General features: G+C 35.4%; 1 protein-coding gene across 1 annotated transcript; it reads right to left on the bottom strand.

Moving 5' to 3' along the window:
• LOC306868126 (large neutral amino acids transporter small subunit 1-like) lies at positions 1–22,513 on the bottom strand. The gene is made up of 10 exons (XM_079414162.1): positions 21,737–22,513; positions 18,491–18,616; positions 11,493–11,598; positions 10,871–10,915; positions 10,000–10,123; positions 9,793–9,896; positions 9,435–9,531; positions 6,256–6,405; positions 3,795–3,972; positions 1–2,462 (listed from the first exon to the last, which is right to left on the bottom strand). The coding sequence occupies exons 1-10, from the start codon at positions 22,308–22,310 to the stop codon at positions 2,407–2,409; spliced, it is 1,560 nt and encodes a 519-aa protein (XP_079270288.1). The 5' UTR covers positions 22,311–22,513; the 3' UTR covers positions 1–2,406.
• Between the last annotated feature and the right edge of the window lie 1,184 nt (positions 22,514–23,697).

Here is a 23,697-nt window from a genome sequence, read left to right as displayed (position 1 = left end):
GAATGCATTCATGTTTTATTTCTCTGAATACTCAACAATGTCCTGCAACAAAGTAAAAAAATCACAGAGCATGAATTGTTTCATTTCTAAAAAAAAAGAAAAAGCTTTTGTACAGTAGAAGTATAACCATTACAAGAAACTGCTCAATAGGATCTCTTCGTAGTTGTTTTTCACTGGACATGACCGAGAAGACAGCACAGATGGTTGGCAACAGAATACTTACAACTGTTCAGAGTCCTATAACTGATCAGCTGAATACAACATCTAAAGATCACACAAGAAAACAGTCTTCTCTCAAAAGAGCTTCAAAAATGAACTGATGAAAGACCAAGTCTGCCCTCAGGTAAAAGGGTTTGCATGCCTGTTGTTGGATCTAAAGTTTAATTATACATGCCAGTTTATAAATGCAACATATGGTGTTTATAGAAATTAAAGTTTAAAGAAACTGTTTAGCGGACTATTTTTATTCGAAGAACATAAGCAAACACATAAGAGTCAGTCATATCTTATATCATATCATATAAGTATTTAACTAAGACAGCGATGACACCAAAAATCTGCGACGAGCAAATATAATTCATCATACATCAAAAAAATAATGAAACGCAGCATGACTGTGATGCGATCTGTCAGTGCAGGCAGACTCAGCTCATCTGCAGTTATTTTTATATTAATGGGCACAAATGGAAACTACACCAAGCCATCAATTACAAAATAAATTTACAGATTCACAAAAAAAATATTAAAAATACATTTTCTTAAGATGGAAAAAAATATCAGTAACAATTTATTTTCAGCATTTCTTTAAACAATTATTAGAGCACTAACTGAATGACTCTAAAATTAATAAATAAATACAAATAAGTAAATTTCTACATTAAATTAGATAAACTGATCTTGTTGGCTGGAGTGTTAGTCATTCTCTAAATAATACAAAGCATCATTATCTAAACACCCACTATAAACATAACAGCACTGAAGAAAAGCATTTCAGATCTACAGAGTCCTTCTATCCAGAAGCCTTGACAATGTTTCTATAATCATAAAAACCAAAGGACAACTTCCATTTTGTCCAAAAATAACACCCCTCTCCATCACCCAAAACACCCCTAACGTTTCTCTCACCACTTTTTAACGGAAAATGTGCATTTTCGCCCGCACATACAGCTGATTTTGGTCCAGAATAGGAACAAATGTCCATTAAACCGAAACTAACACAAAAAAACTGCGTACAGCCGTCTAAAACTAAAACACAATAATGATATCGCATTTTCAAGCAAATTCATTCTGAATTTTTCAGTTTGCAAACTGATGAGGCACTAAAATCTCTTCGGTAAGGGTATTTATTTTTATACGATACCTTGACGCTACAATAAAAAGACGTAATAACTGACAAACCATACGTAGTACAACAGCAACAAAATGACGACATAACTTTCTTTTAAAAGTTCGTAACTACCAAGTAACTTTGCTTTGTTTAAATAATTGCCAAATTTAAGGAAAAACTAAATAAAAAAGGTGGTCCAGTGTTAAGTACTTCACGTGTATTTGCATAACAGATGCAGAAAAGAGGTGCTAAACATAAAAAAAAAGTTTGTGTGCTAAAAATATGCAGCCAGGTCTATGAATGTAATGTCCTGTATGTTTACTGAGGTAAGCGGCAAGGCTATAGGTATTCTGAATTTGTGAATACTGTACGTCTATGCCTTCTGTAATACTCAATTAGAGGACCATGACCAAACAAAAAGGAGATTCCTAGAAATTCTTAGTAACAATAAAAAAACTGCATTAAGCTATCAAAAATAAATCTGTTGACGTATAAAGTCATATCAAGTCGATCTCAAAAAATAATGCAATTCTACACCAACAGACAAGGCACAGCAAACTGGTCATTATCTGCTGTAGAAACAGAAATGCATATAATAGGGCATTCTGTAATCCAAGATGCAAATTTGTCGGTCAGGTGGGAATCACGGTTCTGGTAGCTGAGAGACAATGGCGCCTCTCCACTAGTATGAGGGGAGCTCGGTACGCACTTTTCCTCATGTACATTCTGAAATACAAGCTAAAAACACGACGGTTTTAAAAATATATATATAAAATAAATTGAAAGTCCTGATTGAGAACTTAATGAGTCAAACATAAAGACTGAAATGTATACAGCATAATACATTTGACTGAGGAAGGACTGGCAAAATCTACATCTCAATTTAAATGCTCCTGTGACCAGAAGTTGTCTGGTTTCTCATGTGGAAATTCATATAGATTTAGCCAGTTTCAGCAGGATAAGACATTTCTGGCTCATGCAAGAGGAGGTGAGGCAGTCGAGGAATATAGTAATGGGGGTCTGAGGTGGGAACGAGGAGACTTGTGCGTGGAAGAGGCATCTGTTGCTCCGTTTGGTCTTTAGGACTCCTGAGGTACCACTTCCATCAGCTTCTGGCATGTCGCCGTGGCAGAGACTGGAAAGAAAATTAAACAATATAAGAATATATATAATATTCTATATATTTATATATAATTTAATGCAGCAGGGATGCATTAAATTTATCAAAAGTGTTTCTATTTTAGAAACAAAATATGTTTCTATTTTAAATAAATGCTGATCTTTTTTTATTTTGATTCATCTATGGAAGAAAAATGTATCATGGTTTCCACAAAACTATTATGCAGCACAACTTTTGCAACATTGAAATAAATGTTTCTTGTGCCACAAATCAGCATATAAGAATGATTTCTGAAGAATCATGTGACACTGAAGACTGGATTAACGACATTGACAATTTTGGCATCACAGGAATAAAATATCTTCTAATAGAAAACCGTTATTTTAAATTGTAATAATATTTCACAATATAATTTTTTTTCTGGATTTTGATCAAATAAATGCTGCCTTGATGGCATAAGATTTAAAAAAAAAAAAAACATTTTCAACATTTTTAAAAAAAAATCTTTTTTAAACCCAACAAAATAGAGTGTAATGAATTTGAATTGCATGTAAAGAGTTTTTTTTTATTTTTATATATATATATATTTATTTATTGCATTTGAAAAGTGTATATGTGACCCTGGACCACAAAACCAGTCATAAGGGTCAATTTTTCAACACTGAGATGTATACATCATCTGAAAGGTGGATAAATACGCTTTCCATTGATGTATGGTTTGTTAGGATCAGACAATATTTGGCCAAGAAAAAATCTAAATATTGAGAAAATTGCCTTTCAAGTTGGCAAATTAAGTTCTTAGCAATGCATATTACTAATCAAAAATGAAGTTTTGATATATTTACGGTAAGAAATTGACGAAATATCTTCATTGAACAAGATCTTTACTTATACCTAACCTAATGAAGAAAAATCCATAATTTTGACCCATTCAATGTTTTTTTGGCTATTGCTACAAATATACCCCAGCGACTTGAGACTGGTTTTGTGGTCCAGGGTCACATATAATTAAATACCATGGGAGACTTAAAAAAATAACATAATATAATAGCCCATTTTTTACAATCTAAATGAAATCTCATCAGACAAAAGCCCTGTCCTAAACTATTTTCCACCAAATATAATATAACTCTGTAAATCTGTTAAATTATGGAGGTTAAATGCATAACAAATATCTAATTTTGTCTTAAAAAGCAGTCTTTGTTGAATAAACTCTTATAAGATTTGATTTGAACAACTTAGCCATCAAAACCTGAGGAACATTTCAGATATCAGTTATGAAGTTTTAACTGGCTAGAACCATCTTTTTTCCCATGTTGTGAAGCAAACAAGAGGATAGACACTCACAGATGATCTGCAAGAGCCATTTTGGCTTGTTCTGCCACCAAACGCCGAAGAAGTACACGGGAACTCCTGTGGCGATGATTCCAAATCCTATAGCACACTCTACAGGGGTCTTCCAGATGGACACTACGATGAGGAACAGGCAAGCCAATACGAAGACAATGGGCAGCAGAATATTGACCTAATGGACAGAGAGGTGGGACAGCTTTGAAAATGTGATCAAAAGTCTATTTAAAGTACAGTCAGAAAGTATGTTTAATAAAGAATATTTACTTCACTTATGAAAGACGTAGAAGTATTGAACCCAGTGTTACTCGCTCTGACAATCACCATTCTTCTCTGGCTGCTCATTTTGGTAGGATATCCTGATCTTTGATGTTTGTGTTTTCTCTATTTGTATACAATGGACTTCACAGAGCTCTAAGAATGGTTCAAAGCTCTTCTTTTTATAGCCTTCTCCTGCCTTTTTTTTCTCCTTACAACTTCATCACAGAGTTCCCCGGGTAGCCTCTTGCTCTTTGTGATAGCCGGACTGATCTGGTTTTGCAGAATGGTTTCACTTACTTAGCTTGTTGACAGATGGCCTGATACTCTCCTCAAGCTCGCTCTGATCAAGACCAGCTCATTTCTAATGTCATTACATTTCACTTCCCCATTATGATTAGTATTTATGCTGTCTCTGTCACATTTGAGTAGCTTAAAGCATCCTTGCTGAATAAAAGTATTCATTTAATAACAAATTTACGGGTTTGGAACAACATGAGGAGTAATTAATGACAGATTTTTCTCTTTTTTTGGTGAACTATCCCTTTAATTTCTAAAAAAAATAAAATAAAATGCTATTTACTGTGAATTCTATGTAAAAAATATTTTTATAACATTTTCTTTGAAAATTATTATAATACCCCTATTGTCTTAATTTATTAGAAATAGTCCTACCATCTAGAAGTTTGACACTTCAACAGTTCATTTCATGAAACCACTAAAGTATCTAAAAGCAGAGAAATCCAACATCACAGGCAGTACTAAGTACGGTGCATGAAACAGACAATGGACTGTCGCTAATGAGATCTAGAATGAGAGTAATAAGCAAATGGCCTCTTTCACTCCAGTGCCTCCAAACCTCATTTGATGAACATCCCTCTGTGTCCAGCAGATGAGCACAGGCCACAGAGTGCAATGAGAGACTGACTGTGGATGAATGTGAGAGAAGCGCACAAAAGGGCCTGTGTGTTACCGTTCTGTGGCTGGCTATGTCTGACAGAGAACACATATAGAGGTCGGCCTATATGGCTTTTTCTCTGTCCGATGCCGATATTTACACATCAGGACACCCGATGGCCGATATATGATGATGATTTTTGGCCGATATGTTTGGCTGATTTTCTTTTCATTTTTTCTCATGAAAGAGAGTTTGAGTAAATGTTTATTGCAGGGTACAAGATAGTAATAGTAGTAGTAGCCTAAGTCATTGTAATAATACATGGCTCAAAACTTAAGCACCTTCTCAAAACAGTTCTGAAGCATGTTTTTTGTTTATGTTTGCTGACAGACACCAGTGTTTCCCACAGACTTGCAAATTCATTCTCTGCCAGCAGGAGGGGCTGTTGGAGCAGGAGATATAGCGGTTTCCCTGGTAACGGCTGTAATCAAATAAGCCTGTGCTCACAAAAGCTACTTTATCAGGCATTACACGAAAGACGAAATTAAAATTAAATCAAGCTTTTCTGAAGACGGTCGGTTCTTTTCAAAGATACAGTACTTTAATTAATATGTTGTGGTAATTCTATAGTTGCTGTGGTAATATAACATCTATAGAAATATAAACAAATTACTTCACCCAATACTGTACTACGTTTTCTACAACTATAGGGTATATTATACTACAATAAACTACAGTTTACTAAAGTATACTACAGTATTTATCACAGTTTATTATTTCACTATAGTTAATACTACAATATGCTGTAGCATTCATAAAAAAAAAGTGTTATAAATACTATAATATGTACAGTTTAATACACTTTACTGAAAACACTATAGTATTGACTATAAATTACTATAGTAAGCGCGGCTACAGAGTGTGTGAGCTGCTCCGTCTCACGTAGCCAGAGGGAGAGAGAGTCTGCGTCCCGATGGGCATACTATCCATCCTAAATTCTACATGATAGTAGTAATTTTCAATACTATTTAGGGCAGATAGGGTGGATAGATTCTTCGGTACAGCGTTCCACAACAATGCTAAGCTGCTCGCAGATGCGCCTGCCTATAAATCGGCCTAATTTGCATCACAATCGGCCAATGCCGATTAATTAAAAAAAATGCCAAAAATCGGCCCGATTAATCTCTAGCCTCTAAACACATATAATATGGCAGGTCACTTCTCATGCATTTGAAAGTATGACCTTGTTCACCCTCACACAGTCTATCAGCGTTTGGTGACTAGCTCTGCCCCCTGGCTCACCTTAATTGGTCGTTCCAATTCAGGTTTCTTGTAGCGTAACCACATCATGCCGAGGATGGCCATGGCGATGCAGAGCCAATTAAAGAAGCTGAAGAAATTGATGACGGAGAAAATGTCATTGGAGAAAGCATAGAGTAGAGTCATGATACACTGTGGGGAAAAAGGAAAGAAAAGGTTTAGAAAGAATCTTCAGCAAATTCATTGAAAAGAAACCATTCAAATGTGATTAACTTAAAAATAGGAAATTATTATCAATTCACACCTTTTCTGAAGAATTTCCATGACTATTCCAGTTGAATAAGGATTTTGAAAACATTTTAAAACTAATTTGCTAAAGAACTGATTCAAATCAATGATTTGCTCAAAAAATTAGAACTAGTTAAAGTTATTCATTGAACAAAATGGACTTAAAAGAGTAATTCAAAATAATTAGAACTATTTATAAAGATTCATTTTAAAGAAACAATTCAAAAGAATGATTAATTCAAATATTAAAGCCTGCTGCTAATCCAATTCATTGACAATAACTGACTCAAAATAAATATTTAATAAAATGTTAGAACTGGTTAAACTGATTTGAGTAAAAAAATACCCAAAAGAATGTTTTGCTTAAAAATTGGAACCGATTAAACCAATTCATTGAACAGAATGGACTTAAAATATTTATTTGGTCAAAAATTTGAACTGTCTGAACTGATTCATTACAAGGAACTGACTCAAAAAAAAAAGATTCACTCACAAATTAGAACTGATTAAACTGATTCACTGATTCATTAAACCGATTCACTGAAAAATAAAAAATAAAGCGGCTCAAAAGAATGATTCACTCACAAATTAGAACTGACTAAAACAATTCACTGAAACAACCAATTTACAAGAATGATTCACTTCAAAATTATGACTGGTTAAACAGAAAAAATAATTTAAAACTGAAAAAAAGGAACTAAACCAAAAAATGATTCACTCAGAAACTGGACTCAACAATGACTTGTAAGTTGGAAGCAAGATGGCTTGGTGTGTGTGGCGAGCCGTCTGCTCTGTTTGTCTTGTGTGCTGTTACTGACTGTTTTTAGTTCATTTTTAAACATTGCGAACTATTTATTTTTAACTTATGACCGTCAGACATTAATTGACATCAGAAACCAAGTTTCGCACCTGCCTGATGATTTGTATAGTGGCTCATATACTTTCCCACCGCTGCTCAACTCTAACATCCCTGCCTTTTTGTGCCAACGGCCTTTGACGCCTTTCGGAGGAGATGCAGTAGGAGACGAGGGAAACGAGCAGGATTTGCCGTCAGGGTAAAATTCGGATTACGCTCTGGATTTTCCTGGTGTTCGGGCTCTGGAAATGGTCGTTGTCCGGTGGGACGCTCTTTGGAGCAGCCCCTTCGGTGGATTCGACCGATTTTCCCAGTCTCTTTGATCGATCCCGTGTGTCTCAGTTCTCCACGTATTCGTGCCCGCGGAGTGAATTACAGCCTTCTCCGGGTGTTGGATCGACATCGCCAGCTATCTAGTAATTCTTTGCCGCTCAGGATGGGATTAATCAATACACGTTCACTGGTCAATAAGACTTTTATTTTACAAGACTTTTTTATTTCAAAGGATTTGGATTTTCTATTTATGAATGAAACTTGGGTTAAAGAAGGGGATTCCAGCCCCTTCTCTGAGCTTGTTCCACTGGATTGCACTTATTATAATTCTCCTCGGCTAACCAGTCGTGGAGGAGGTCTGGCCGTTGTTTTTAAACAAAAATACAGCACTCACATCATCTCGACCTGTGAAAATTTTTTATTGATAAAACTGTTTTGTTAAGATCTAAGCTGACCATGGAAAATTGTGCTCAATTTGAGTCCTTGGCCTATTTGGTGCCTTGGAGTTATTTTGTGCCTGTCTCTTTCGAAATTTGTAAAGACGTTGTCGAACATTTGAAACCAACATTTTGTTCGTTAGATATTGTTCCACCTAGATTCTTAAAGCAAATATTTGATATTATTGGGATTGATTTTTATTTTATTTTATTTCCATTGGTCAGCACATTTCTTCTTTGCATCCTTTTTCATGTGGAGTACCACAAGGTTCAGTTCTCTCTCCGATCTTATTTTCATTATATATGCTGGCCATAGGTGCCATTTTTGAAAAGCATGGAGTGTTGTTCCACCTCTATGCGGATGATACACAATTATATTTTCCATTACAGTATAAAAATAAAGGGTTCATTGGACCATTATTTGCTTTTCCTAGCTGAATTACAAAACTGGCTCAATCAAAATGTTTTGGTGTTAAATGATAACAAAACAGAAATTATTATGTTTGGTTTAAAACCTCATGATGATCATGCTTTTGAACTTGGCCATTGTTCCAAGTATATTACTTTGTTTGCAAAGAATCTTGGTGTTATATCTGATTCAGGCCTGACGTTCAAGAAGCAAGTTAATGCTGTGGTTAAATCAAGCTTTTTTCATTTGCGACGTGTTGCAAAATTGAAGTCTATTTTTCAACGAAACACTTTGAACAGATTATCCATCTATTTATTCTTTCTCGTCTTGATTACTGTAACGCCTTATATTACGCTATTAGCCAGTCTTGTCTGAAGCGTTTACAGGTGGCTCAAAATGCTGCCGCCAGGCTGCTGACTGGCAGGCGAAGGTTTGATCATGCCATGCCCATTTTAATCTTTAATCTAATCTTGGCTACCAGTCAAGTATAGAATCATTTTTAAAGTTCTAACTTTTGTCTTTAAATCATTACACAATCTGGCCCCATCCTACCGTACAGAAGCCTGTTTACACTACAATCCTACCAGAGCCTTAAGATCTTGTAGTTCTGGCCTCCTTATTGTTCCAAGAACAAGGCTACAACGTAGAGGTGATCGAGCCTTCGCCGTTGCAGGCCCCAATCTTTGGAACAATTTGCCTGCTTCTATCATTCAATTTGCCTAACTGTATCTTCCTTGTCATATTTTAAGCATTTACTTAAAGAACACCTTTTTTCTGTAGCCTTTAATGAGGCATAGTTCCTGTTTTGATGTAAGGGTGTAATGTTGTGTTGTGTATTGTTGACTATAGCTCTTTGTACAGCACTTTGGGTCAACCTAGAGTTGCGTGAAATGTGCTTTATAAATAAAGTAAAGTAAAAAGTTGCAGGGAGTGATGTGGTTGGTTTTCCGACACCTACCGTAAAAATAAGTGAAGGCAGAGGGGTCAGAAGGTCAGGGTGGATCATCGACAACAAACTGGGAAGATGACCTTCTCGGGAGCCCACAAAGAACAGCCTGAAGGGAAAGAGCAAGATACAAAAGAGACCGTTTTATCCATTAGGTCTGATACCAAACAGCGATATAAACAGATCTATTTCGAGATAACCTGACCAGTGTTTACAGTGGAAAAGCCTGCAGGGTGACTTTAGAACAACACTAACTAGACAGATTAATCAAATAAACAACTTCAAGTAAAGTAATCTGATTAATGCAACCTCTTCCAACACAGAATATTTATAACAAGTGTGTGTTAGTGTTTGTGTGTGTGTGCATTACCTAGATGAAGTAAACAGAGAGCCATTCACAGAGCCAAAGCAGGACAGGCCCACAAACACAGGGATTATCCAAGCCATTGGTCCTAGGTGATAGTTTCCAAAGTCCTAAAAAAGAACTTAATTATTATGGAACTTTAATAAACTTTAATAAAAAAGAAAACATTAAAGCAACTGAGCTAAATATGGAATATAATGTGGCGACACTCACCACAGCAACAGCCTCGGATGAGAGCATTTGCTCCGGACTGAGTGTGGTGAAGTAGGCCAGGTTGGTCAGCACATAGACAACGGTGACAATGGGGAGTGAGATGATGATGGCCCGAGGCAGATTTCTGTAAAACATTGGCACATACACTATTACATAAACCACCCCTCTCAAAAACAATTTTTTTGTGCTGTTTTATTTATTTTTATTTTTTTTAGAAATGCCCTATTAGAAATCTTGATTCATTTATTCAGTGAGAGGAAGTGTCTAAAATATATTTAATCATTTAAAAATATTTAAAATATATTTAATACATATCTTGGTTTTTTTTTTATACTATTTTACCCCTAAAGAAATTAATATCACTCCAATGTAAAGAAAAAGTTATTATGAGCAGCATAGAATAAGCTGATGAACATCTAAACATGGTACTCCCATGAGGCAACTTGCACCATGTAAAATACAAACAAATCAGCTTTTATTACATATAAAAGAAAGATAATGACTTGATTCTTCTTTTTACAGGAGTGATTTTGCTTTTCAAAATATTCAACATTTAAAAAAAGAGTTTTCATATTTTTATGGGTAAAATACTTTTGTTTAGGAAATATTTATTTTTATTTAATTATTAAAAATATGTTTAATAAGGAAAATATATATTTTTTGGCTTAAATTGTTTATTGAACTTGTACAATAATAACAGGACAAAAATAGTGAAAAAAATATTGTTCCCACTCCACCCCTCCCCCACCAAACCTTAAAAAAGGAGAATTAAATAAATAAATAAAAATGAAACAAGCTAAATTTAAAATACATACATTTAAAAAAAAATCAACACAGTAACACAGAGTAAAATAAGGTAAGTTTAACTTACTTGTATGGCTCGATCATCTCCTCTGTGACAAAATTCAAATAATTCCTGTTAAAAACGAAAAAGTAAATAAGACAATTTAAATAATTTAAACACATCCTGTCCTACAAGTTCAACTGCTGAAGACCAATAATTAGAAAGTACAGAGAAAATGAGAAAAGAAAATATATCAATATGCAAGAAAATTCTAAGAAATGAAACAAGCAATGTACAGAATTTTCGACAAATAGTTTAAATTCTAATAAGGGAATATGGGTGAAATTTTGTGGATATAAAAATACTTCTGTACCAGCTGAATATGCAAAGTCAACAATAAGTAAATCATTCAGCTGATTTCCATGAAAAGTGCAAACACTGTGGCATTATCAAAAAAAACTACATTGTTAAGTGGATTTGGATTTTGGACCAATGGACAAATTTCACGGTGGGCAAAAAAAAAAAAAAAAAAATAGACCAAAATATCTTGTATGTTGATGTAGTCAGAGCTGTTTAAGACAAAAAAAAGTTGATTTACATGTAAAATATGTGTCTTGGTTCACATGGTGTGTCATTACATTTTACTTGTGAAAGTCTAACTCTTCCTTTTTTTCCTCAGTTCCACCCAAATCTAGTTCTGTGGTCTTACCATCCTCCATAAGCAAACAGCCCACTGTAAAGAGCCAATCCGATCTGGCCAAAGTCTGAATTGGTTCCTTTGAACGAATTTTCAGGCAAAAGATCAGTAGTATCACCTGCAACAGAAACAATCAGCATGAAATATGAGATTACAATGCTGTTGTAAACTATCAGAAACATTACATAATAAAACAACCCATACAAGTCATAATATCTGGGGAGTACTCTGTAATTCCCACAATATTATCCCATGAGAGGATAAATTCAAGTTGGACGACTGGTTCCCGCTATCATGATACGATGAGTTTTCAAAGCCATCATGCTGACATTCTCAAGGCCGGTTGTGGGCTGTAGGTCGGTGAATGAAGTACAAGGTCACAGACGTCACATCTGAAACGCAAGACTGATGGGAACAAAAGAACTAAAGAGAAATTGTAGGGTTTGCAAATCCTTGAACACCCGAAGCTCGTGAATTTCCCACTGGATCAACAGATGAACATAGTGTTGTTTCTGGCTGGGGCCCGTTCTCATTTTCTCCCGTGAGAAAGCCAGGGGAGATCAAACCTCTACATACATACATCTCACCAAAGCCTGCAGGCTTCCCTAACAGAAGACGTCGTAAGGATTCCATTCATGTTTAGGAACTTCTGCCACTTTAAAGGATTGGCCCAGCAGTCCAACAAGTGGTGCAGTATAACAACAAACATGTAGAGGAGTAGAAAAAAGCTAGTTTAACAGGTTTGAAGAAATTGTTATGACTAAATCGTCAAAAAATGACTTGCAACTTGACTTCTCTCAAAGTAATCACTGTGAAAATCGTTACACGGGTTTGATACAAAATAGTCTCCCACATGCTTTCTTTGTTACTTTCTTTTGAGAATTTGTGGTAGGTTGTTTGTTCTTTCATTCCTCACAATAGTATCAACTGATTTAATGTCCTAATTTGTATGTTTTCAAGGTTTAATGACCTAAGCACAACCTTCTTAAATCTAAAAATGGATATTCAATAGAACATTTCTCTTTGTTTTCCCCAAATATAATGTGTCGCCATTCTTCCTATATATATATATATATATATATATATATATATATATATATATATACACACTATCGTTTTCAACACTAAAAATAATAAGAAATATATCTTGAGCAGCAAATCATTGGAATGATTTCTGAAAGATCATGTGACACTGAAGACTGTTTTTATTTTAAATTGTAAAAATATTTCAATAATATATATATATATATGTATATATATATATATATATATATATATATATATATATATATTAATAATAAAAAAAGATTAAAATATAATATATATTGGTAACACATATTGGTATATGTAGAACACTCAGATTAAAAAATTATGTAAAAGTTTTTTGGGTTTTTTTCATGTTAGCATTGCATTATCTTAATTTAACATGTAAGTGTAAAAAAATTATTGTGGCAACGAATTGAGACTAAAAGTAATTTAGGCTTGAGTTGAGTTGGACTCCACCTCCATGAATCCTACCTTGGGGACTTGTGAACATGTCCACTGTGTAAGAATGACTGCAGCCCAAGGCAAGCTCATGTGAATCAGTGTGATCGATAGAGGCCAACGCCGCCTGGTCACATGACACGGCAGGCGAAGTAGGTGTTTGTGTGTGTGTGACTGTATGAATGAGGCAGTCAAGCACAGAACGAGACTGAAAGCCTGTATAAACTCTTTGTATAAACTTGAGTATTACAGGCTCAGACCTGAGCTACGCCAGTCCAGAGGAGCCCAATCTCTGTCTGAGAGAAACGCTTCGACAGCAGATCTCAGCTTAGACTAGATTCAGGCTGAAGAGTTCCTAAAAACAACACGCAATCTCAAAAACACACTTTTCTAATAGACAACAGTGCAGTGTGTGAAGGCAAGTAAGTTCAGTGAGTTGAGTGTCCAGTACATCAGTTATGTAACCGTTGTCGCATCAATCTAGACAGCTTAATGGACAAATAAAATCATCTGAGAGGAAAACTAGGGCATCCAGTCAAATAGACATTTGCACTGACATACTGGAAAAGTGTATTGTCATATTCTAGTATCAAACAAAAGAAAGTTAAGATGATGCTTTGGAATACTTGATTCTGATAGTTCGCAATTTTGTGGTAAAGTATTAAATGCTGTTCTCTGGCCTTGGTCAGTTATTATTTTTCTATTTTTTTATTATTTAATCATCTATTGTATGTTTATTATATGTTGATCTAAAGTGGGAGAAAACACAGCTATAATGTTTCTACAAATATCTATATTTAAATAAATGCTGTTCTTTTGAAATTTCTGTTCATCATAAAATCTTGAAAAAAAAATGTAGTGGTTTCCACCAAAACAAAAAAAAGCAGCACAATTGTTTTCAACATTTATAATGATAAGATATATTTATTGAGCAGGAAAAAAAGCTTTCAATTTTATATCATTCATTTCCCTTAAAACAAATAATACAGACAAAAATAAGCTATTTTTAAATAAAAAGGAAGTGTTACACAACCTCAGAAGCAGTGCTGTAGTCACGCTGGTTTTGTGTTGTTTTTCCATTATGATCTATTTGCATCAAATATTTACTCTTCCGGATCATACATGTGCCTGTTTATTGTGTTATTGGGCTTGTATCATTCCTGTTTCTGTTCCCTCCTTTTATCCCTTTCATTTCTTGACAGCTATCAAATATAGTTATCAAAAAGTGGCAAAAAGACCAAAACATAAAAACTTCCCAACAATGATCCTGCTAATAAGTGGGCGGAGTCTAAAAAGCATGCAGCGTCTCACTGTCTCTGTGTGGGTGGAGCTCCAGTCCCAGAAGAGTTCGAGATGGTTGATAAACCACGAGGTATCCTGTTGCATGCTACATTTCAGCAATGTAATCGAATTAAGCAGTAGTGGCTTTCTCAAAACAAACACAAGCACTAAGATACATACTGACACCTTTTCTGGACTTCTAAGTGAGATAAGTCTATTACGCCATCAAACAGAAGCTACTTTGTTCACAGAGACTGACGTGGAGAGAGGAAATGTCACAGAGGAAGATGCTGTGAATTAAACAGCTCTTTCAAAAGTGAGACTTTATAAAGAAAATAAATAGGATACTTGTCAGTTCAGCCATATACATATCTGAGGACATTTCCATAGACATCTGTCAGGACAGGGAGGGTGTGTCTATCGGTGGTTCAAATTTACAGTTATCATTATCTGGCCTCGTTTTTCTCACAATCATTTTGAATGTGCTTATCTAGCTCGCACACAAAAACACCTGATAGCTAGCCAGCTGCCTTGCTGTCTTCAGTGAACTAAAATGGAAAGTCATAAATTACTGACTTCAAAGGAGTCGACCTCACAATGACTCAACACAAGAGTTTTGGTGTGTTCAAGTCATATCGAGAAGATCATCATTTACGGGTTGAATGCATTCACAATGTCGTAATTACAATTGGGAAACTCTGAGTTTTTGAGTTGTGAGCGTCTCAATGAGAAAATATGGGTTACGCAATAGATGCAGAATCCTAGATGGTAAATTTGTTGAAATAAATGATTTATTATTAATATTATAATAAATGGAATGGATTTTTATTCATTTACATGTAAGTACAAAGTAGTTGCATGTTTAAAATAAGATATTATTGTACAATTACGATACAATACATAATATTTAAATTTAGAGCACCTTCATAAGTAAAATAAAAACCTAAAAAAAATCTAAATCACACCTGATGCACATTCTTTATTCATTATTTTGTAGAAGTAGCTAATTTTTTTTTTTTTTTACATTTAGTAATTTAGCAGACACTTTTATCCAAAGCGACTTACAAATGAGGACAATGGAAATATATATGTATTATGTGTGTTTTTTTTTGCAAATATGATTTATTCTAATGCAATATTCTCATCGGTTTTCTATCAGCTGTGACATAGGCACGTGCTTTTATATTTAATACAAGGGCTTTTTTTTTTTTTTTTACCTTTATAGAAGGCATTTTCCCACTAATCTCATTAACCTTCATTTCAAATTCTTACATTTGATCTCTAAATTCAATTATAATAATGTGATTGTTATTATCTATACGTTATCAAATTAAATCATTTACACTGAAAAATACTACTTTTTTGTTTAATATACAAACAAGAAATGATGGTGGAAATGATATTTTTCAACGAAATTAAAACGCCAGTAGGTGCCAGTCGTTCATTCAAACGATTCGTTCATCAGATGTTTAACTTTGCTAAACTTTGACTCAACTGATTCGTTCAAAACACTGAATCATTCAGCAATGTGGTGGTTACGCCAAAAATGTAAGTATTTGCATTTGTATTTGCTCATTGAACTGTTTATAGGACTATTAAGCCGTCCTAATGGTGAGTGATGTTGCCAAACTAACTGTATTTTAAATATAAAAACTTTCCATTTTGAATTTTTACCCCAGTATGCTGAGTTTGTTAGTGTTGCGAGTTTAGATTTCTCCTGGAGAGGCTGTGTGAGCCTCGCCTCAGCAGCGCAACCTTATACTGTCAATAGATGCATTATATATAGTAGCTATATCCACTATTCACCACTAATGTAATAAAATCTGAATAATATTGCGTTTTGGTGTTTCCATAGTTATTTTTGGTTAGTGATGTTTTAATCATGTTACTTGTCTGGCATTAATGAAGCGTTAATGTCGAGCCCTGGAGTCTATGTGGCGGGGCTCACCCCGGACGACCCCGGCCCAATTTAAACCCTTCATGTGGCTAAGCTAAAAATGCAATACTCATAAAGCACAACTGCAAATCAAAATCTTAACATTAAAATACATAAATATATCAGCTAAAATACTATCGCCAAAAAAAACGAACCAATTGGAATGTATATTTTTTTTAACTATTGCCTTATCCACTATCTTGGATTTTCTTTTTCACTAAGTTAGCAATGCATTCTGGGACGTCTTTCTATTCATCAAAGAATCTTGAAAATTACGGTTTGCACACAAATATTAAGCAGCACAATCATTTTCAATCTTGGTAATAATAAGAGATTTTTCTTGAACACAGAATATTAGGCTGATTTCTGAAGGATCTTATGACATTGAAAACTGGAGTAATGATGCTGAAAATTCAGCTTTGCCATCACAGGAATAAATAACATTTTAAAATATATTAAAAAAAGAAAACAATTTTAAAAACTTTTTTAAAATCGTACCAACCACAAACGTTTAAAAGGTAACTTTTAAAGGTAACTTTTTAGGGTCAACTTTTGGGACTTTTGAACAATGCTGCTTTAGAAGCATCTCTCTACCATGAGAGAGATGTACATGTGGCAACCTCAGCAACTTAAGGTTAAATTCTCAGACTTATTAATCAAGCAAAGAAACCAACACCCAAAGGCAAGACCAAAATTTGGCAGTCTAGGCAAAATTTGGGTGAGGCAGGAAAATTAGAAGAGACGTACCCTACAGTTCTGGCTCCAATATTCCATAATCAACATCAGCATGGCGTCTCCTTCTCATTTTCCTTTCTTTCAGAAACTATCTTGCTGTCTGTCATTACACGTCCACTGCTGTGGGCAGTGAGAGTGGGTGGATTGGAGATAAAAGATGAAAAGAAGAGCTAATAATCCATTCGAATTAACCTGTCCTGTTTCGCTGACTCACAACTGAGTCTGTGATACCAGCTTCAGGTGTTTGTTTTTGCAGTAGACACGGACATGCACCAAGTGAATGGACCTTAGTTAATCTGCATCTCAGACTGTGAAATCCTCTTTTTCCTTTCTGAATTTGAGAGGTTAAACCAGTAAGCTAATGAGAAACAGAAACCGAACCAAAAAATGTTATTAACGGAACAATGCGCCCAAAATCGCATCTGCTACATGCATGAATGTAAATGTTACTTTCCATGAAACCACTGATGTTAATTCCAGTTGGTGACTGTGACCATTTAAACGAACTACAGTTGTTCATGTCAAGTCTGGCATCAAGTCTGCCAGCTTGTACTACAAAATCTTTGAACTGACCTTTCTTTTTGTTTGCTCACTCTTTCTCTAGACTATTGCTGTCAGTGCTTAGTAACAAACACTCAGAGCTGCTGTTTTGGCTGCACATTCAGCAGGTCTACAATTCCCTGCTAAACAAACTGCTCCACAACTACACAACGGTAATTAGAACCTGAGTCCAAAAAGAGTTCTAAAAGAGTTGAAATACCAAAAAGTACCAAAATATCGACATGGCATGAATCAAGACTGCCGATCCAAGATTGTTAATTAATTTTATTTTTACATTTGATTTATATATTACAGTATGATTTCATTATTTCATTATTTTCTAGAAATAAACAGTATATTGACTATAAAAATCAAATTATATCAAATTTGATGAATTTATATATTATTTATTTATTTCTTATAAATAAAAGAAAATTATTTTGTTTCATATTTTTTTTTTGTAAGAGGGTCAACTGGCTCAGAAATATAACACAAAATCTTAAAAATTATGATATTTTGCATGATATTAAATGTGAAATTAGTAATATAATAAAAGTTATAATGTGTGTTTATTAACTGCGCCTTTATTGCTTTAAAAAAAGTAATGCGGCACCAATTTGTACCCTATTAATCGAAAAAGTCATTTTTTGCATGAGGCTGATGTTGAACTGAACTTGGTCTCAAACTTTGTGTTGCTTGAAGACACTTTTCACCCAGCTAAGAGGCCACAAAGCGACACTGTAATGAAAACCGTTGGAACGCTACATCGTATCCATAGCAAAAATAAACATAAAAAATAAATAAACACTGAAGCCAAGGCCTAAGACCATACAAATCTTTATTCATACCAGAAAACATAAATACAATCACTCTGCCTGAATTTACAAACATAAACTATTCCAATGGGTTCATTTTAAAGATGGAAAACACTGTCATTAACCAAAACTAGTGCTTCCATTCCATTCCTCAGCTCTTGTTTAGTTAACTGACTGATTGTTTGTGTACATGTTGGAAGTGTTTGTGTGTTACCCACCTTTGCCGATCTCCACAAAGCCAATAATGATGATGAGGCCCAGGGCGAGCAGCTTAGCAGCAGCAAAGGCATCTTGAACCCTTGTGGCGGCCTTCACGCTGTAGCAGTTGATAGCGGTCAACAACACTATAGGGAGAGATGGAGGGAAAAACAGAACGACAGGTTCTTATTTTTAGTCTTTCACAACAGAGGCTCAGAGGAAGTAAACCTAAATACTTGGTAAACTAATCAGGCTAGAATTTGTCATCCACACTTTAACTCAGTAGGCGTCAAGAGCTGTTTACATTGCAGCTATACACGTGGCAGCATGATGTGGTGTGCTACTTTTTTAAATGAAACCGCATGCCTGCCAAAGTTATCAAGGTTCAATGGAAAAACACACCTCGAATAAAATTGGGTGAAAGGACTACCTGTCCGATCTTGAAAATGTCAGCACCACATGTAGGTTCAAACGATTAGGAATATTGTATACTATAGCACATAATAACCTGCCTAATGGGGTTGGATTGTACTACAGGGTGGATCTGCAGATAATTATTACCTGAATCATACGCAAATATCTCGCCCTACTTATTCAATCCACTTACTTGCAATTTTTGTTTTGTTTAATTCTGTTTCAATGCGATTAACTGAAATCCTACTGACTAGATGTCTATGTCACACAATATACTGAATAAGACTGACTGGCTTTGTTGGGGTGGATGGCCTTGTGGGCAATGATTTGGGGAAAAAATCGAATTGAATTTTTTTCTGATAAAAACTGTGAATAAAAATGTATTTATTTTATGAATTTAACAGAGATCTATGTCTGCTATGCATGTTTTCTTCTTTTTTTTTTTTTTAAATTTTAAGTAAAAAAACTTGAGTTGTCTCAGGCCACATTTACACTGCTGTTTTTATTGAACCAATTCAATATGACAATAATAACAACAATATAATAATAATAGCAATAATTAATATTACTGGAATTATTTTATTCAATTAAGAAAATCAATAAAGAAATATATTAACTTACTAAATTATATTTATTTTACTACTGTAAAATAAACAGTATATTATAGTAATAATATTAATTAGTATTATTATTTTATTTTACAACGGTATAATTTGACTACTGTTACAACAATAATATGTATTAAACATACATGTATAATGATATAAAATTATGTATTTTACATAAAATAAAAATTACATTTTAGGACACATTTTTAACTTTATTAATATAGTAGAGCATTTGACTGCAAGAAGGTCTCCAATTTGAGTCCTGGTTGAGCAATGAGGCCTTTCTGTGTGGGGTTTACATGTTCCCTGTGTTAGACTGGCTTTCCACCATTATCCAAAGAGCACAAGTGAACTGGAAATTGTCAGTAGTTATGAGGGTGTTTCCCTGCCTACAGTCCAAGGAGCTGGGGAACCAGACATGGTTTGGGAAAAGAATGGATGTATGAATAAAAATGAGCAGGTATAGGTGCCACGGCCTGAATGAAACTTATAAGTTCACTGACCAAATAAGCAGATTTTGAGGGAATAATAAAAATCATGAGCTCCTACCACCTCAGCCTCCAGCCCCTGGCTCCAAGCTTCCTATTAAATGTGATTAACTAACGAATACTTCAAAGCAGCATTAACTATAAATCGGTCTGGGCACCAAACAGAGAGGCGAAGCCCGTCGGCCTTTGTGTGCCCTTAAAGTACAAAAGGGGGTCTGTATCGGGTAGGACAGTAGGGCCTGGGTCCCCTCACACAAGAACACATGCACATGTTCTTATTAGACCAGGGATCATGAGACAGAGGTTCCTCCCTGAGCTTCCCTACGGCAGGAGCATGGTCCTACTCAGGGGGCCTCTCCCATGGACACGCAGCGTAGTTTCATGCAACGAACCAATCCTGCAGTCCCTTTTCAATCATGACCTTAAAACACATGAGAAAATGGGTCAGGGGAACAGTGGCCAGCTGCTATGCCAGCAGACCCAAATACTGTCTATGAGGTACAAAACCATAAAACTGAGCACTTGGGCTGAACTCTCAATGTTTGTATCAATGTTGGTATTAATCCTGTAACCTATCGTTGCGCAGCTTAAACGTATGGCCATAGTCATCTTTACCTCCCTTTCTGTCTCATCGTGTGAGTTCTTATGGAAGGTTTAGACGAGCCACTAACAAGGCGAGATTACGACGGATAGTGGGTGCTGTGTTCACAACGAACACAATCACAAAGAATATGCATTCCTGTACCTCAATCAAGCATTCATCTGGCCTAAATGAGAAAGGAGGAGAGAAAGAAAAAGACAGGGAGAGAAATATGGGTTTTAATTTGTTGGCCAATTGGTAATTAGGTCTTGAGCTAATTCTCCTAATCCTGACTGGTTTAAACCTGCAGGAGGGCTGCATTGCTGGCATGGTAAATCACAACCTTAACATATTGCCATGAGCATGCATGTCAAAGATCTGTGATTGTAGAGCTGCAGGGCTGAATTCATAAACTCCTATTGGTCCTCCTATAGGTACTCTTACTGCAAAAAACACACACAATTTATGGCAAAAAGAGAATACAGTAACCTGATCATAACAATGAGTAATCGTGGTTTAGACATGCTTGTTATCATATGAAGTTACATATAAGTGGAGTTTCTGAAGAAAAAACGTTGATTGATTTATGTTACTATTGGTTAATAACTTAAACATCTAACAAGACTTCATAATTACTCTGCTTTTTCATTTCCATGCTGCGAAAAAAACGGATTTGCATTTTCTCAAAATATTCATTTATAATCAAAATATGATCAATACTAAAGCGACGCTAAATTGGTGTGTTAATAATGCTAACAAAGCAATTAATTTGCATAAAGCCCGCCAAGGCGATGTAGCAGCGCATGCCACTTCCTCCATGAATCATCCGAACTAGATGATGAAATTTTTCTGCACCTTTTCAACATACTCAGTTCCTCCCACATCCTGTAGTAGCGAGAACACATGGCGTTTCTGTCTCTAATTACACATGTTCTATCACATATGTAGATAAAATCGTTTATATTTATAATTTAGTGAGAAACATGTTGAACGCGTTTCGAACGTTGAAGAAGCGCGCGAATGACAGCTGAGGTAAATTCTAACGTCAGAACCATTGAACTGAGGAGATTTACGATAAAGAGTGACTTAAGCCCTCAGTCATATTGTTTATTTGCGGAATAAATGAGTAAACCGAACTTTTATGTCACCTAGCGAGGTAGGTAACAGGTTACTTACGGATACACAGGCAGGCGACCAGCTTAGCCCCTGTTTCAGGGACAGGACAGTCGGGAAAGATGGGCTTCAGGAGGTAGGTAGCGAAAACATAGGCGACAATATACTGCGAGGACGGCCTGATGATGAGAAGCTCGATCCAGAGTTTCAGAAACGCAGGTAGGGAGCCGTAAACTTCAAGGATGTAAGCGTAGTCACCCCCAGATTTGGTGATGGTGGTCCCCAGCTCGGCGTAGCACAGAGCGCCTATAGTGGAGAAGACGCCGCATATAGACCACACGATCAGCGACAACCCGACTGAACCGGCTTCTTTCACCACTCCGGTCGGTGTCACGAAGATGCCAGAGCCAATGATGGTGCCTACAATAATGGCCACGCCGTTTACGAGAGTAATAGTTCTTTTCAGCACGACTGTCTCTTCTCCATCCGCAGAGGTAATATCTGCGGAGGGGCTTTCAGGCGTGCCGTCTCCTGGTCGGCTCCCGTTGCCATTCCCACCTCTGCTGGAGAGCATCTTCTCCGTCACTTCATCCCGGTCCGCGGACGCATTTGAACTCCGTTTCTTCAACCCCGACATTGCTTCCTGTTGTCAAACAAAGCCAGGCGCTTTGTTTTGCTCTAAGTGTGAAACTGACCTGTTCGGCTCCCTCAGACTGGGCTTGGCTGATGCACGGTGGTACCGTTGAGTCCGCTCTGACTCACAGAAACGTGGTTTCTGAAGTGTGTCAACGTTGTAGAAACACAAAAGCATCTCCTGATTCGGCGCTGCCTCTTTCCTCCGCGTCATGAGGTTTATATCGCCCTCTAGAGTAGCCTTTTCTGGAAGAAATTATTATTGAGTGGTCCAGCAGCGCTTTTCCTAATTTTTCAGTTCAGTTGAACTCATAAGTAAACCTTGAGATTTCAAGTCACATCATAACATTGAAATAAATATAATCTAAATTACAGTTTAAAACGACTAAAAATACCCTACGATAAAATGCAGCTGTAAAAAAAACAATTAAAAAAAATATTTCACCATAAAATACTGTCAGTGAAAAAACAGAACATCCCAGAATTCACCTTACATTTGTTTTTCTTAGATTTTCCTAATCTGTTAAATTAATATTTATTGCGTTGTTTTAGTGTGCTACCATGGTGTTTTGTATTTGTGTGCATGACACTACCTTCTATATTAATATTTACCTAAGCTTGTGATGATCTTTCATTCATGACATTGCTGGTGTTTGTTAGTGTATTACAAAACAGATTTTAGTAGACTGCTTTGGTAAGTTTGTGAATTAACAGTTAATGAAATTAAATAATTTTTTTTAAGTTTAATTTGTAAAACCTAAAATGTTTTTTTACGATAAAGTCCTGGCAACCCCCGCTGCTATTTTTTACCATAAATTTCACAGATTTTACCGTCTACAAGCTTATAACAATCAATGTGGTAAATTATTTCTCTTGATATAAATATTTCAAATAGTATGCAAATACTAAAAGTAGTAAATATTCTAGAATATTCTGAAAATATATATTTTTTGGTTGATTGTTTAACATTTACACATTTTTAATTTCATTTGGTATTAGCATTTCTAGCATCTTACAAACATCATCTAGGAATTTGTGAACCTTGGAAAACCTTCTGGACAATGAGTTTTTCTTATTAGTCTTCTATTTTAAATATTTAGAATATAATCCTTGGCTAGACATGAATTACCATAACTTGTCGTTTCAGCTCTTGGAAATTCTTTAGACTCAAATTCCTTTGATCATAATGTCTGAAGAAACATGAAAAAATAACAAAGTTGTCCCTGCTAATTTCCTGTTTTCAGGTAAAGGCTCTTGAAACATCACAAATGTCACATCCCTGTGGGCTTTAAAGATATTGGTTCTCAAATTAAACAAAACAACTTAAATTTCATCCAAAAGCTTTTGTGTTTCAAAGAGAAAGACTTGCATGTCACATGCCTACAAGGTAT

This window comes from Barbus barbus (assembly GCF_936440315.1).
Source record: "Barbus barbus genome assembly, chromosome: 50".
NCBI lineage: Eukaryota > Metazoa > Chordata > Actinopteri > Cypriniformes > Cyprinidae > Barbus > Barbus barbus.
The sequence above is the reverse complement of the archived record's forward strand: the minus strand, read 5'-3'. Positions and strand labels throughout refer to the sequence as shown.

Coding starts and splice junctions, on each gene's coding strand:
- LOC306868126 (XM_079414162.1), bottom strand. CDS start 22,310: ATGTCGGGGTTGAAGAAACGGAGTTCAAATGCGTCCGCGGACCGGGAT. Junction 18,617..21,736: donor GGTCGCCTGCCTGTGTATCC/GTAAGTAACCTG, acceptor CTCTCCCTATAG/TGTTGTTGACCGCTATCAAC. Junction 10,124..10,870: donor GAGATGATCGAGCCATACAA/GTAAGTTAAACT, acceptor AATGTTTTACAG/AAATCTGCCTCGGGCCATCA.